General features: G+C 43.5%; 1 protein-coding gene across 1 annotated transcript in view; it reads right to left on the bottom strand.

Moving 5' to 3' along the window:
• Positions 1-5,293, bottom strand: part of LOC126456927 (uncharacterized) — a 229,173-nt gene extending 223,880 nt beyond the window's left edge. The window contains exon 1 of the mRNA XM_050092861.1: positions 5,149-5,293. Coding sequence (XP_049948818.1) covers positions 5,149-5,230 — 82 coding nt within the window. The 5' untranslated portion in view covers positions 5,231-5,293. The remainder of the gene's footprint in view (positions 1-5,148) is intronic.
• Positions 5,294-13,383: the final 8,090 nt, after the last annotated feature.

Raw genomic sequence — 13,383 nt, 5'->3', positions numbered from 1 at the left:
CACAGGATACAACAGTATACAGTTAGAGCCACGATGCAAAACTTTGATATTCATAAAAGGAATTTTTTCGTGCCGAGGCCACTGTTTTTAACGAAGTAAGCAAACTGACATAGGAAAAGGACGAGTTAGGTGCCTGAATCTGTTCGTAAGCGTGAAACGCCTGGATTCAGCGCCCTTAACACCGAACTTCAACTTACCTATTCGTAGCATTATCCCAAAACTTTGTACATTTGCTGCTTCGTGCATTTCGCTGGCTTCTCATTATAATTGAAAAAGATAGCATGCGCATTCTGGTTATGAGGAAGTGGATATACTTGCGTTTAGTGACTCTTTCGCATCTCAGTGAGCAATAAGTGCTAGATACAGTACATCTTATTTTCTGACATCTGCGGTAACATACGCGAAGCACTTTAAGGATTTTTTATGAGGAATATAATGTAAAAAAAATATTATTAATGAAACATGAAATACATTTTAGACCTGTCGCATAGGCTACCTCACAAATTCTGCTATAATTTTTTTAGTGGGATATGTAGTGCAACATTCGTGTAAAACATTTTTTTATTTATCATCAAAAATCTCTAACATAACATTGATAAATCAGTGATTTAATTACAGCTGGCATGAACTGAAGCAATGAGAATGATCATGTCTTCCGTATATTTTCAGTTTTAATGAGCGTAGCAGATATATTTTCGCACATGTTTACTTTCAAGAAATTTTCCTTTTTAACAAAAATCTATGAAGTTTGTACTTATTCACTCCGTCCCTGCCTGATGCAAGCGTCTAGTGAATTTAACGTCTTCCTCACGTCCCAACTAGCTCTTAAAAAGCTTCAGATTTTTTTTCTAACAATCGCAGTCTTTTCCTTCGCCATTTTCGCTGTGGATCCCTTGGAGCCCAGAAGCACCTATGATACCTATATTCTTCTATAAACAGCACTACGCTGTTTTCAGGCCACTGCGTCGCGCATGCTACTCAACGTCAACAACAAAATTAGACGAGATAGCAGAGGAGATCATTCTGTACTGTTAATGCCTAAGCGGAGAGGACACGAAATAGACCGACAGTGCGAACACTTCCGAATGCAGTTTCGTATGTGCTGGCCTTTTGTTTACACCAGAGAGAATTCCCTTTCGTTCGTGTTCATTCGGTTCTCTTGACTCAGCTGTAAATCAGCTGTTTCTCCCGAAACAAAAGGCCGTATTACAGTGAAGTGATTTCTGCGAAATTCCATATTACTTTCAATTCTCAGCAAGCTGTATATGCCATTAATCGTAAATCTAGATGCTGATTCTTTTTCAACGGTTTAACCGAGGCCGTTAAATTACACGCGCACCCAGTGATCATCAGACAGCGTACCATTCAAAAACGGCTCTGAGCACTATGGGATTTAACTTCTGAGGTCATCAGTCCCCTAGAACTTAGAACTACTTAAACCTAACTAACCTAAGGACATCACACACATCCATGCCCGAGGCAGGATTCAAACCTGCGGCCGTATCGGTCGCGCGGGTCCAGACTGTAGTGCCTAGAACCGCTCGGCCACCCCAGCCGGCACAGCGTACCATTGTCCTCGTCTAGTAAACAGACTACGGTAGTTTAGTGGTAGCAGATCAGACGACAGCGAGACAGGCAGAGACGGGCAAACGCAGAATGACTAAATGCGTAGTCACCAGAGTATCGGGGAAGGAAGCCTTCGTTAGATGGTAATATTGGATTGTAAGACAAATGTAGAAGTAGAGGACAGCTCAAACTGCCGCGTAGAGTAACCTAAATTAGGCGTGTATCACGCCATCTGAGTGCGAGAGGCTCAAAGTATTACTGAGGTCCTCGTCCTATCACGAAAAGTAGTAGATAGGTTGGGTGCTGCCCAGGAGTGAGACGTTGAGGTGACCCCTCTTGGACAGCATCGGTGGTGCAATTCTACAAATCTCAACACTTTCCTATCTACCAATTTTCCTATCCTCTGGCTATATAAATCTCTAATTTTAAGCATTTCCATTACCTAATTAGTCTTACGTTTCCAAGTATGTAAAGCTATAACTATGTTAAAGATTTTTTTTTAGCTTTAAGAAATCAAATATGTTTTATATTATATAATTTAATATTGTGAAAACATGACCTGTCTTAGACACTAAGTGGCACCTCATTTGTAGATTTTGACAGTGTTGACTGGAATGCTCTAAAATTCTGAAGGTTCTAGGCGACTGATGACCTCAGAAGTTAAGTCGCATAGTGCTCAGAGCCATTTCGCAGCGCCCTAGACCGCTCGACTAATCCCGCGCGACCTGTTGCTATTCACAATATACATAAATGACCTTGTGGATAACGTCGGAAGTTCACTGAGGCTTTTTGCGGATCATGCTGTGGTATATAGAGAGGTTGTAACAATGGAAAATTGTACTGAAATGCAGGAGGATCTGCAACGAATTGACGCATGTTGCAGGGAACGGCAACTGAATCTCAATGTAGACAAGTGTAATGTGCTGTGAATACATAGAAAGAAAGATCCTTTATCATTTAGCTACAATATAGCAGGTCAGCAACTGGCGGCAGTTAATTCCGTAAATTATCTGGGAGTAGCCATTAGGAGTGATTTAAAATGGAATGATCGTATAAGTTGATCGTCGGTAAAGCAGATGCCAGACTGAGATTCATTGGAAGAATCCTAAGGAAATGCAATCCGAAAACAAAGGAAGTAGATTACAGTGCACTTGTTCGCTCACTGCTTGAATACTGCTCACCAGTGTGGGATCCTTACCAGATAGATAGAAGAGATAGAGAAGATCCAACGGAGAGCAGCGCGCTTCGTTACAGGATCATTTAGTAATCGCGAAAGCGTTACGGATATGATTGATAGACTCCAGTGGAAGACTCTGCAAGGGAGACGCTCAGTAGCTCGGTACGGGCTTTTGTTGGAGTTTAGAGAACGTACCTTCACCGAGGAGTCAAGCAGTATATTGCTCCCTCCTACGTATATCTCGCGAAGAGACCACGAGGATAAAATCAGAGAGATTAGAGCCCACACAGAGGCATACCGACAATCTTTCGTTCCACGAACAATTCGAGACTGGAATAGAGGGAGGACCGATAGAGGTACTCAAGGTACCCTCCGCCACACACCGTCAGGTGGCATGCAGAGTATGGATGTAGATGCAGACATTCAGTTCTGCAGTGACCTTACTAGCTGTTGCCCACTTATTTTTCTCCGTGGTTCTCTTCAATGACCATCCATCGCGATCCCTGAACACAATTTTGTCCGAGTTATGACTTTGCGAATAATGTTTTGCCACTTTCCTTGTATGCGGTATAAATGACGCCCCGTCCTCACAGCCCTTCTTCTGCCAGTACTTCGTCTCCTACCTTCTAAACTTTACAGAAGCTCTCCTGCGAACCTTGCAGCGCACACTCCGCTGTAGAGTGAAAATTTCATTCTACAGTACACTTGTTCGCCCACTGCTTGAATATTGCTCACCAGTGTGCGATCAGTACCAGATACGGTTGATAGAAGAGATGGAAATGGAAATGAGCGTTTGGCGTCATTGGCCGGGAGGCCCCTCGCGGGGCAGGTCCGGCCGCCATATCGCAGGTCCTATTGCATTCGGCGCCACATTGGGCGACCTGCACGCAGGATGGGGATGAAATGATGATGAACACAACACAACACCCAGTCCCTGAGCGGAGAAAATCTCCGACCCAGCCGGGAATCGAACCCGGGCCCAGAGGACGGCAATCCGTCACGCTGACCACTCAGCTACTGGGGCGGACGATAGAAGAGATAGAGAAGATCCAACGGAGAGCAGCGCGCTTCGTTACAGGATCATTTAGCAATCGCGAAGGCGTTACGGAGATGATAGATAAACTCCAGAGGAAGACTCTGCAAGAGAGACGCTCAGTAGTTCGGTACGGGCTTTTGTTGAAGTTTCGAGAACGTACCTTCACCGAGGAGTCAAGCAGTATATTGCTCCCTCCTACGTGTATCTCACGAAGAGACTATGAGTATAAAATCAGAGAGATTAGAGCCCGCACAGAGGCATACCGACAATTTTTCTTTCCACAAACAATAGGAGACTGGAGTAGAAGGGAGAACCGATAGAGGTACTCAAGGCCTCTGCCACACACCGTCAGGTGGCTTGCGGAGTATGGATGTAGATGAAATACAACCACCGGAACCGGAATACCAATACGAAAAACAAATACGATACAAACTTACGCGCCAGCGTAATATAAGCTGAGGAGCGCATTTGTTGTTGTTGTTGTGGTCTTCAGTCCTGAGACTGGTTTGATGCAGCTCTCCATGCTACTCTATCCTGTGCAAGCTTCTTCATCTCCCAGTACCTACTGCAATCTACATCGTTCTGAATCTACTTAGTGTACTCATCTCTTGGTCTCCCTCTACGATTTTTACCCTCCACGCTGCCCTCCAATACTAAATTGGTGATCCCTTGATGCCTCAGGACATGTCCTACCAACCGATCCCTTCTTATGGTCAAGTTTTGCTATAAACTTCTCTTCTCCCCAATCCTATTCAATACTTCCTCATTAGTTATGTGATCTACCCATGTAATCTTCAGCATTCTTCTGTAGCACCACATTTCGAAGCTTCTATTCTCTTCTTGTCCAAACTATTTATCGTCCATGTTTCACTTCCATACATGGCTACACTCCATACAAATACTTTCAGAAACGAATTCCTGACACTTAAATCTATACTCGATGTTAACAAATTCCTCTTCTTCAGAAACGCTTTCCTTGCCATTGCCAGTCTACATTTTATATCCTCTCTACTTCGACCATGATCAGTTATTTTGCTCCCCAAATAGCAAAACTCCTTTACTACTTTTAGTGCCTCATTTCCTAATCTAATTGCCTCAGCATCACCCGACTTAATTCGACTACATTCCATTATCCTCGTTTTGCTTTTGTTGATGTTCATCTTATATCCTCCTTTCAAGACGCTATCCATTCCGTTCAACTGCTCTTCCAAGTCCTTTGCTGTCTCTGACAGAATTACAATGTCATCTGCGAACCTCAAAGTTTTTATTTCTTCTCCATGGATTTGACAAATATTATTTAAACCGTGAGGACACTAATGTTTCATAATTCTGCATCAACGTTTGTGTGGAGAAGTGTTCGGCGACTCACCGTGGTCCCCGTAGGCGGCGGCTGCGGCTGCAGCGATGAGGCAGGCTGCCAGCAGGAGTCGTCCGTTCTTGGGGAGCGCCATCGCCGTGTGTCGCGTGCAGAGCCCGGAGGACTAGTGCCGCCTGAGGCCCCCCTCGGCCGCGACGCCGCCTGCCCAGAAACCGAGACGGCGCCCCTCCAGTGGTGGGCGGACATTAGCGTGTTAAGGTAGCACGCGCACGCGCCGCAATACCGCCCACGACTCCCTCGCCAGTAGGTCGCAATGCGACACTCTACCCAGCGGCTGCCGGGGACGTCCGGCCGCTCCGGAGGTCCGAGAGTCTGCGTTACTGCCTATTGTCCACAGAGCTGCTGAAAGAAACCCACCCACTGGACGCACACTCCAGCCTACCTAGCCAGAGCATTAGAGGATAATTTACTTATATAAGTTCGTTTAAGCGGGGTAGGACGTCAAACGGGCCGACTTGGAGCAGGAGAGGCACCACAGGATATTTTAATTTCCACTGTCTATACTTTTACAAGCAAATTCATAAAACTTTGTCAGAATGACCAGGAAGGATTCAAGATTCACACTCGTAGCAGCGGAAGTTCAAAAACATAACAAAATAATTTTTTTTACAAGTGAAATTTCATCAATTTTTCACTTACTATTGGCTGCATTTGTAGCTATAGGTACACTTTTCTTCATAAGTAAGAGAGACTGTTCGATGAATTTTGCACAGCATACAAACCATACTTACAGGTGTCTGAAACTCTAGAATCTATTTAACTTATGAGAAAATGAATGAGCTGTTACGTTTTAAACTTTACGTTTAGAAACAAATCAAATTTTGTAGTTAATTTCTCAATTTACCACAGTTTTTAATAGATTTTTAAAATTCTTGAGTTTCATACACCTGTAAGTATGGTTTGTATGCTGTGCAAAATTCATCAAAGAATCTCTCTTACTTGTGAAGAAAAATGTACCTATAGCAACAGCCGGCCGGTGTGGCCGAGCGGTTCTAGGCGCTTCAGTCTCGAACCGCGCGATCGCTACGGTCGCAGTTTCGAATCCTGCCTCGGGCATGGATGTGTGTGACGTCCTTAGGTTAGTTAGGTTTAAGTAGTTCTAAGTTGTAGGGGACTCATGACCTCAGAAGTTAAGTCCCATAGTGCTCAGAGCCATTTGAACTATTTTGAACCTATAGCAACAAATGCAGTCAACAGTAAGTGAAAAAATGATGAAATTTCATATCTAAAAAAAATTTATGTTGTTATGTATTTGCAGTTCCACTGCTATGAGTGTGAATACTGAATCCTTCCTGGTCATTCTGACAAAGTTTTATGAATTTATTTGTTAAAGTATAGACACTAGAAAATAAAATGTCCTGTGGTGCCTCTCCTGCTCCAAGTCGGCCCGTTTGACGTCCTACCCCCCTTAAGAGTTTAATGACCCACTGATAGTACAGTCACTCATTTGAGATCTGGCCCCGCTGCGCTTATTGACAGAAGCGCCACAGTGTTTATGGCACCGGAGTCGTACTCGAAGACCTTTATCAGTGATAAGATCCGCAACAGTTCTAATCTTTTTTTTTTTTTAATTTTCTCAAACGAAAGCACAACCCGGTTTCAGGACCTATGTCCCACCTTCAGATGCGTCTCTAAAGTTATAAATAAAACTCTGAGATGAAAAAAATCATGCGACAGTGATATGCACATACACAGATGGCGATAAAGATCAGTTCATCGGCCGAGCTGTCATTTACACTTAGGAAATTGATGAGAAAAGGTTTGCGACGATTATGGCCGCACGACGGAATTAACAGGCTTTCTACATATCGACATATATACTCTGCTAGCCACCAAGCGGTGCGTGGCGGAGAGCACAGTTCGCGCAAGGTCATATTTCCTCCCCTCCCCACTGTTCCACTCGCGGATCGCCCGAGGGGAAAACGACTGTCTGGACACCTCAGTACGAGCTCTAATTTCCCTTATCTTTGAATGGTGATCATTGCGCGATTTGACAGTTGGTACTAATAATACGAGGCGTATTTTTTAAGTAAGTACCGTTTCGAAATTAAAAAAAGACGTGCTAAGATATCTCAATAATTTTATGTTCACATGAAAGCCTGTACCTTATTCTATGCACTGACGCCATTACAGTCTGATTCTTCTTTGTTTACGTTGTGTACTGAGTGTTTAAGGTGCCTCCGATAATCGTGAGTCCCGCCGACTGTGAAGTGCTGGCTGTTATAAGGTTTCTTAGTGTTAAAGGCCTAAAAGAGATCGATATTCATCGTGAGATCTGTGCAGTTTACGGAGAAAACATTATGAGTGATGGAATAGTAAGAAAGTGGGTGAGAGCATTTAAAGAAGGCCGCACAAATGTGCGTGATGAACAACGGAGTGGGCGTCCTTCGGTCGTTAATGAAATTTTGGCGCAGGAAGTGGACAATAAGGTGAGAGAAAACAGACTCTTTACGATTTCCTCCTTGCGGGATGACTTTCCTAATGTTTCTCGTAGTGTTTTGTATGGCATTGTGACCGAGCACTTGAATTACCGAAAATTGTGCGCACGTTGGGTACCGAAAATGTTGACGGATGTGCACAAAACCAAACGTTTAGACAGTGCATTGACTTTCCTCGAGCGATACCACAACGACGGTGATGATTTCTTAAGCCAAATTGTTACGGGCGATGAAACAAGGGTGGCCTACGTCACACCAGAATCAAAGCAACAGTCCGTGGAAGTTGAGCAAGGGCATCGTTTTGCTGCAAGACAATGCCCGTCCGCATGTGGCGAATCAGACCAAAGATCTCATCACATCTTTTCGACGGGAAACTCTAGATCATCCTCCGTACAGCCCCGATCCTGCGCCCAGTGACTACCATCTGTTCCTGCACTTGAAGAAACACCTGGGTGGTCAGCGTCTTGAAGACGATGACGAAGTCAAAACAGTTGTGATGCAGTGGTTAACAAGTTAGGTCGCAGACTTCTATGAGGAGGGTATTCAAAAACTGGTACAACGTTATGAAAGGTGCCTCCGTATTGACGGAAATTATGTAGAAAAGTAGAATAAGGTACGGGCTTTCATGTAAAAATGAAATTATTGAGATATCTTAGCAAGTCTTTTTTTAAATTTCAAAACGGTACTTACTTAAAAAAACACCCCTCGTACATACTCTTCATCCTCGGCGAAGATCAGATTTTGAAATTTAGTGAGCAGCCTCTTCTGTTTAGCCCGTCGTCTGTCTGCAAGTGTGTCCCACTTCAAACTTTCTATGAGATTTGTAACGCTCTCGCGATGGCTAGTAAGTGTAACCTACTGCGTATAACAAGGCGAAAATCCCCATTAATGTGGAACGGTAGTTGGTGCTAGACGCATGGGACATTCCATTGGAATTCAGTATTTCGAGAACCACAATGCCAAGAGTGAAACAAGAATACCACATTTCAGGCACTACCTCTCACCACAGGCAATGTTGTGGTCGATGGCACTTAACGACCGAGAGCAGCAGCGTTTGCATACAGTTGTCAGTGCTACCAGACAAGCAACGCCACGTGAAATAATCACAGCCGGCCGCGGTGGTCTAGCGGTTCAGGCGCTCAGTCCGGAACCGCGCGACTACTACGGTCGCAGGTTCGAATCCTGCCTCGGGCATGGATGTGTGTGATGTCCTTAGGTTAGTTAGGTTTAAGTAGTTCTAAGTTCTAGGGGACTGATGACCACAGATGTTAAGTCCCATAGTGCTCAGAGCCATTTTTGAGCCATTTTGAAATAATCACAGAAATCGATGTGGGACGTACGACGATCGTATCTGTTAGGACAGTGCGGCGAAATATGGAGTGCTAAATGTGCTATACCAGCAAAAAGCCGAGGCGAGTGCCTTTGCGCGACATCGCCTGCTGCGCCTCGCCTGGGCTCGTGACCATATCGATTGGACCCTACAGTACTTAAAATCAAGGCCTGGTCAGATGAGCTCCGATTTCCGATGGTAAGAGCTAATGGTAGGATTCGAATGAGGCGCATACTCCACGGAGCCATAGACACAGGTTGTCAAAAACGAACTGTGCATGTTGGTAGCAAAAAAAAAAAAAAAAAAAAAAAAAAAGGTTCAAATGGCTCTGAGCACTATGGGACTTAACATCTGTGGTCATCAGTCCCCTAGAACTTAGAACTACTTAAACCTAACTAACCTAAGGACACCACACACATCCATGCCCGAGGCAGGATTCGAACCTGCGACCGTAGCAGTGTTGGTAGCGACTCCGTAATTGTATGGGCTGTGTTTATGTGGAATGGACTGGGTACTCTAGTCCAAGTGAACCGACCTTTGACTGAAAATGGGTTTGTTCGGCTACTTGGGCGCCATTTTCAACCGTTCGGGGACTTCATATTCCGAAATAACGATGGAATTTTTATGGATAACAATGCGCCATGACACCGGGCTGCAGTTGTTCGCGATTGGTTTGAAGAACTTTCTGGACAAGACTTCTGTTCAGGTGAATACAAGGTTATAAATTCAAAATGAAATAGAGGTAATGCAGGAGTAGGTTTAATAATGAATAAAAAAAATAGGAGTGCGGGTGAGCTACTACGAACGGCATAGTCAACGCATTATTGTAGCCAAGATAGATACGAAGCCCATGCCTACCACAGCAGTACAAGTTTATATCCCAACTAGCTCCCCAGACGACGAAAAGATTGAAGAAATGTATGATGAGATAAAGGAAATTATTCAGGTAGTTAAGGGAGACCAAAATTTAATAGTCGTGAAGAATGGAATTCGATAGCAGGAAAATGAAGAGAAGGAACAAGTAGTAGGTGAATATGGAATGGGGCTAAGGAATGAAAGAGGAAGCCACCTGGTAGAATTTTGCACAGAGCTTAACTTAATCATAGCTAACACTTCGTTTAAGAATTATGAAAGAAGGCTGTACACCGGGAAGAGACCTGGAGATACTAGAAGGTTTCAGATATTCCTATAATGGTAAGACAGAGATTTAGGAACCAGATTTTAAACTGTAAGATATGCCAGGGGCAGATGTCGACTCTGACCACAATCTGTTGGTTATGGACTGTAGATTAAAAATGAAGAAACTACTAAATATGGGAATTTAAGGGATGGGTCCTGGATAAACTGACAGAACCAGAGGTAGTAGAGAGTTTCAGAGAGAGCATTAGGGAACGATTGACAAACTTGGGTAGCTTTGAGAGATGAAATAGTGAAGGCAGCAGAGGATCAAGTAGGTAAAAAGACGAGGGCTAGTAGAAATCCTTGGGCAACAGAAGGGATATTGAATTTAATTGATGAAAGGAGAAAATATAAAAATGTACTAAATGAAGCAGGCAAAAAGGAACACAAACGTCTCAAAAATGAGATCGACAGGAAGTGCAAAATGGCTAAGCAGGGATGGCTGGAGGACAAATGTAAAGATGTAGAGGCTTATCTCACGAGGAGTAAGATTGATACTGCCTAAAGGAAAATTAAAGAGACCTTTGGAGAGAAGAGAACCACTTGTATGAATATCAAGAGCTCAGATGGAAACCCAGTTCTAAGCAAAGAAGGGAAGGCAGAAAGGTGGAAGGAGTATATAGAGGGTTTATACAAGGGCGATGTACTTGAGGACAATATTATGGAAATGGACGAGGATGTAGATGAAGACGAAATGGGAGATAAGATACTGCATGAAGAGTTTGACAGAGCACTGAAAGACCTGAGTCGAAACAAGGCCCCGGGAGTAGACAACATTCCATTAGAACTACTGGCTACTGGCTGGAGGACAAATGTAAAGATGTAGAGGCTTATCTCACGAGGAGTAAGATTGATACTGCCTAAAGGAAAATTAAAGAGACCTTTGGAGAGAAGAGAACCACTTGTATGAATATCAAGAGCTCAGATGGAAACCCAGTTCTAAGCAAAGAAGGGAAGGCAGAAAGGTGGAAGGAGTATATAGAGGGTTTATACAAGGGCGATGTACTTGAGGACAATATTATGGAAATGGACGAGGATGTAGATGAAGACGAAATGGGAGATAAGATACTGCATGAAGAGTTTGACAGAGCACTGAAAGACCTGAGTCGAAACAAGGCCCCGGGAGTAGACAACATTCCATTAGAACTACTGACAGCCTTGGGAGAGCCAGTCATAACAAAACTCTACCATCTGGTGAGCAAGATGTATGAGACAGGCGAAATACCCTCAGACTTCAAGAAGAATATAATAATTCCAATCCCAAAGAAAGCAGGTGTTGACAGATGTGAAAATTGCCGTGCTATCAGTTTAATTAGACATGGCTGCAAATTACTAACACGAATTGTTTACAGACGAATGGAAAAACTGGTAGAAGCCGACCTTGACAAAGATCAGTTTGGATTCCGTAAAAATTTGGAACACGTGAGGCAATACTGACTCTACGACTTATCTTAGAAGATAGGAAAGGCAAACCTATGTTTTTAGCATTTGTAGACATAGAGAAAACTTTTGACAATGTTGACTGGAATACTCTCTTTCAAATTCTGAAGGTGGCAGGGGTCAAATACAGAGAGCGAAAGGTTATTCACAATTTGTACAGAAACCAGACGGCAGTTATTAGAGCGAGGGGTATGAAAGGGAAGCAGTGGTTGGGAAGGGAGTGAGACAGATTTGTAGCCTATCCCCGACGATATTCAATCTGTATACTGAGAAAGTATGGAAATGAGACACTTAAAGTAGTAGCTGAGGTTTGCTGTTTGGGGAGCAAAGTAACTTACGATGGTCGAAGTAGAGAGGATATAAAATGTAGACTAGCTATGGCGAGGAAAGCGTTTCTGAAGAAGAGAAATTTTTTGACATCGAGTATAGATTTAAGTTCCAGGAATTCTTTCTTGGAGGTATTTATATGGAGTGCAGCCATGTATGGAAGTGAAACATGGACGATAAATAGTTTGGACAAGAAGAGAACAGAAGCTTTCGAAATGTGGTGCTACGGAAGAATGCCGAAGATTCGATGGGTAAATTACGTAACTAAAGAGGAGGTATCGAGTGGAATTGTGGAGAAAAGGGAATTGTGGCACAACTTGCGCAGAAGAAGGAATCTGTTGGTAGGACACGTTCTGAGGCATCAAGGGATCACCAATTTAGTACTGGAGGGCAGCGTGGAGGGTAAAAATCGTTGAGGGAGACCAAGAGATGAATACACTAAGCATATTCGGAAGAATGTAGCTTGGAGTAAGTACTGGGAGATGAAGAAGCTTTCACAGGATAGAGTAGCATGGAGAGCTGCATCAAACCAGTCTCTGGATTGATGACCACAACAACAACAACAACTGGACAATTCGAGCGAATGATTTGGTCACCCAGATCACCCTACTTGAATCGCATCAAAAATATAAGGGACATAATGGAAACGTCAGTTCGTGCAGAAAATTTTGCATCGGCAACACTTTAGCAGTTATGGACGAATATAGAGGCAGCATGGCTCAATAATTCTGCAGGGGACTTCCAACGACTTAACTCTATGCCACTGGGCAAAACGAGGTCGGTGCCGATATTAGGAGCCATTCCATGATTTTTGTCATCACAGGGTAATGATGCCTTCCATATTGTTAGCATTAAGTAACCAAAATGCAACTTATACTAAAATTCTTAAGAGAATACCACATGTGCCCACATAAAATGTGAGTCCTTAAAAGTCGAATAACATTGGTTAAATCGGGTTAAAAAGTATATTCCTTGAACATCTCAATTCTCAGGCTGTCGGAAATTCTCTCGCAGAGTAGGGCCAACATGAAAAGCATAGATCTTCAAATTTAAGGAGCGGAAGCACCGCAAATAAAATCAAAATATAAATTGTTATATGACTCGACATCTCGTACTCGACATTCCATAACGTACGAAGGACCGTACTTATGGATGTGGCAAACATGGATCCACATAAAGTAAGATAGGTGGTCTTTCAAATACTGAAACGAACCAAAAAAGGGGGTATGTAGTCTGTGCACGTACAGACTTGCGAGAATACACGATGCGACTCCTAAGTGAAGCTTGCGAATTGTCAAAGCTGCATACGTACCCATCAGACTCATGCCTAGCACGCTTCATAGTTGGAATGCTGGTGGAGAGGCTGACTGGGTGTTATGTCTTTTTCCAAATACCCAAATTTAAGTTTTCGTTGTTACCGTAGGCAGTTGTATCCTGTCGCCGAATACTGTTCTCCCGTTTGGAGTAGAAGTAGCCATGTCAATAAAATAGGTATCCATCCAAGCGAAGCAA

Source organism: Schistocerca serialis, chromosome 2 (assembly GCF_023864345.2).
Source record: "Schistocerca serialis cubense isolate TAMUIC-IGC-003099 chromosome 2, iqSchSeri2.2, whole genome shotgun sequence".
In the NCBI taxonomy this organism is placed as follows: Eukaryota; Metazoa; Arthropoda; class Insecta; order Orthoptera; family Acrididae; genus Schistocerca; species Schistocerca serialis.
The sequence above is the reverse complement of the archived record's forward strand: the minus strand, read 5'-3'. Positions and strand labels throughout refer to the sequence as shown.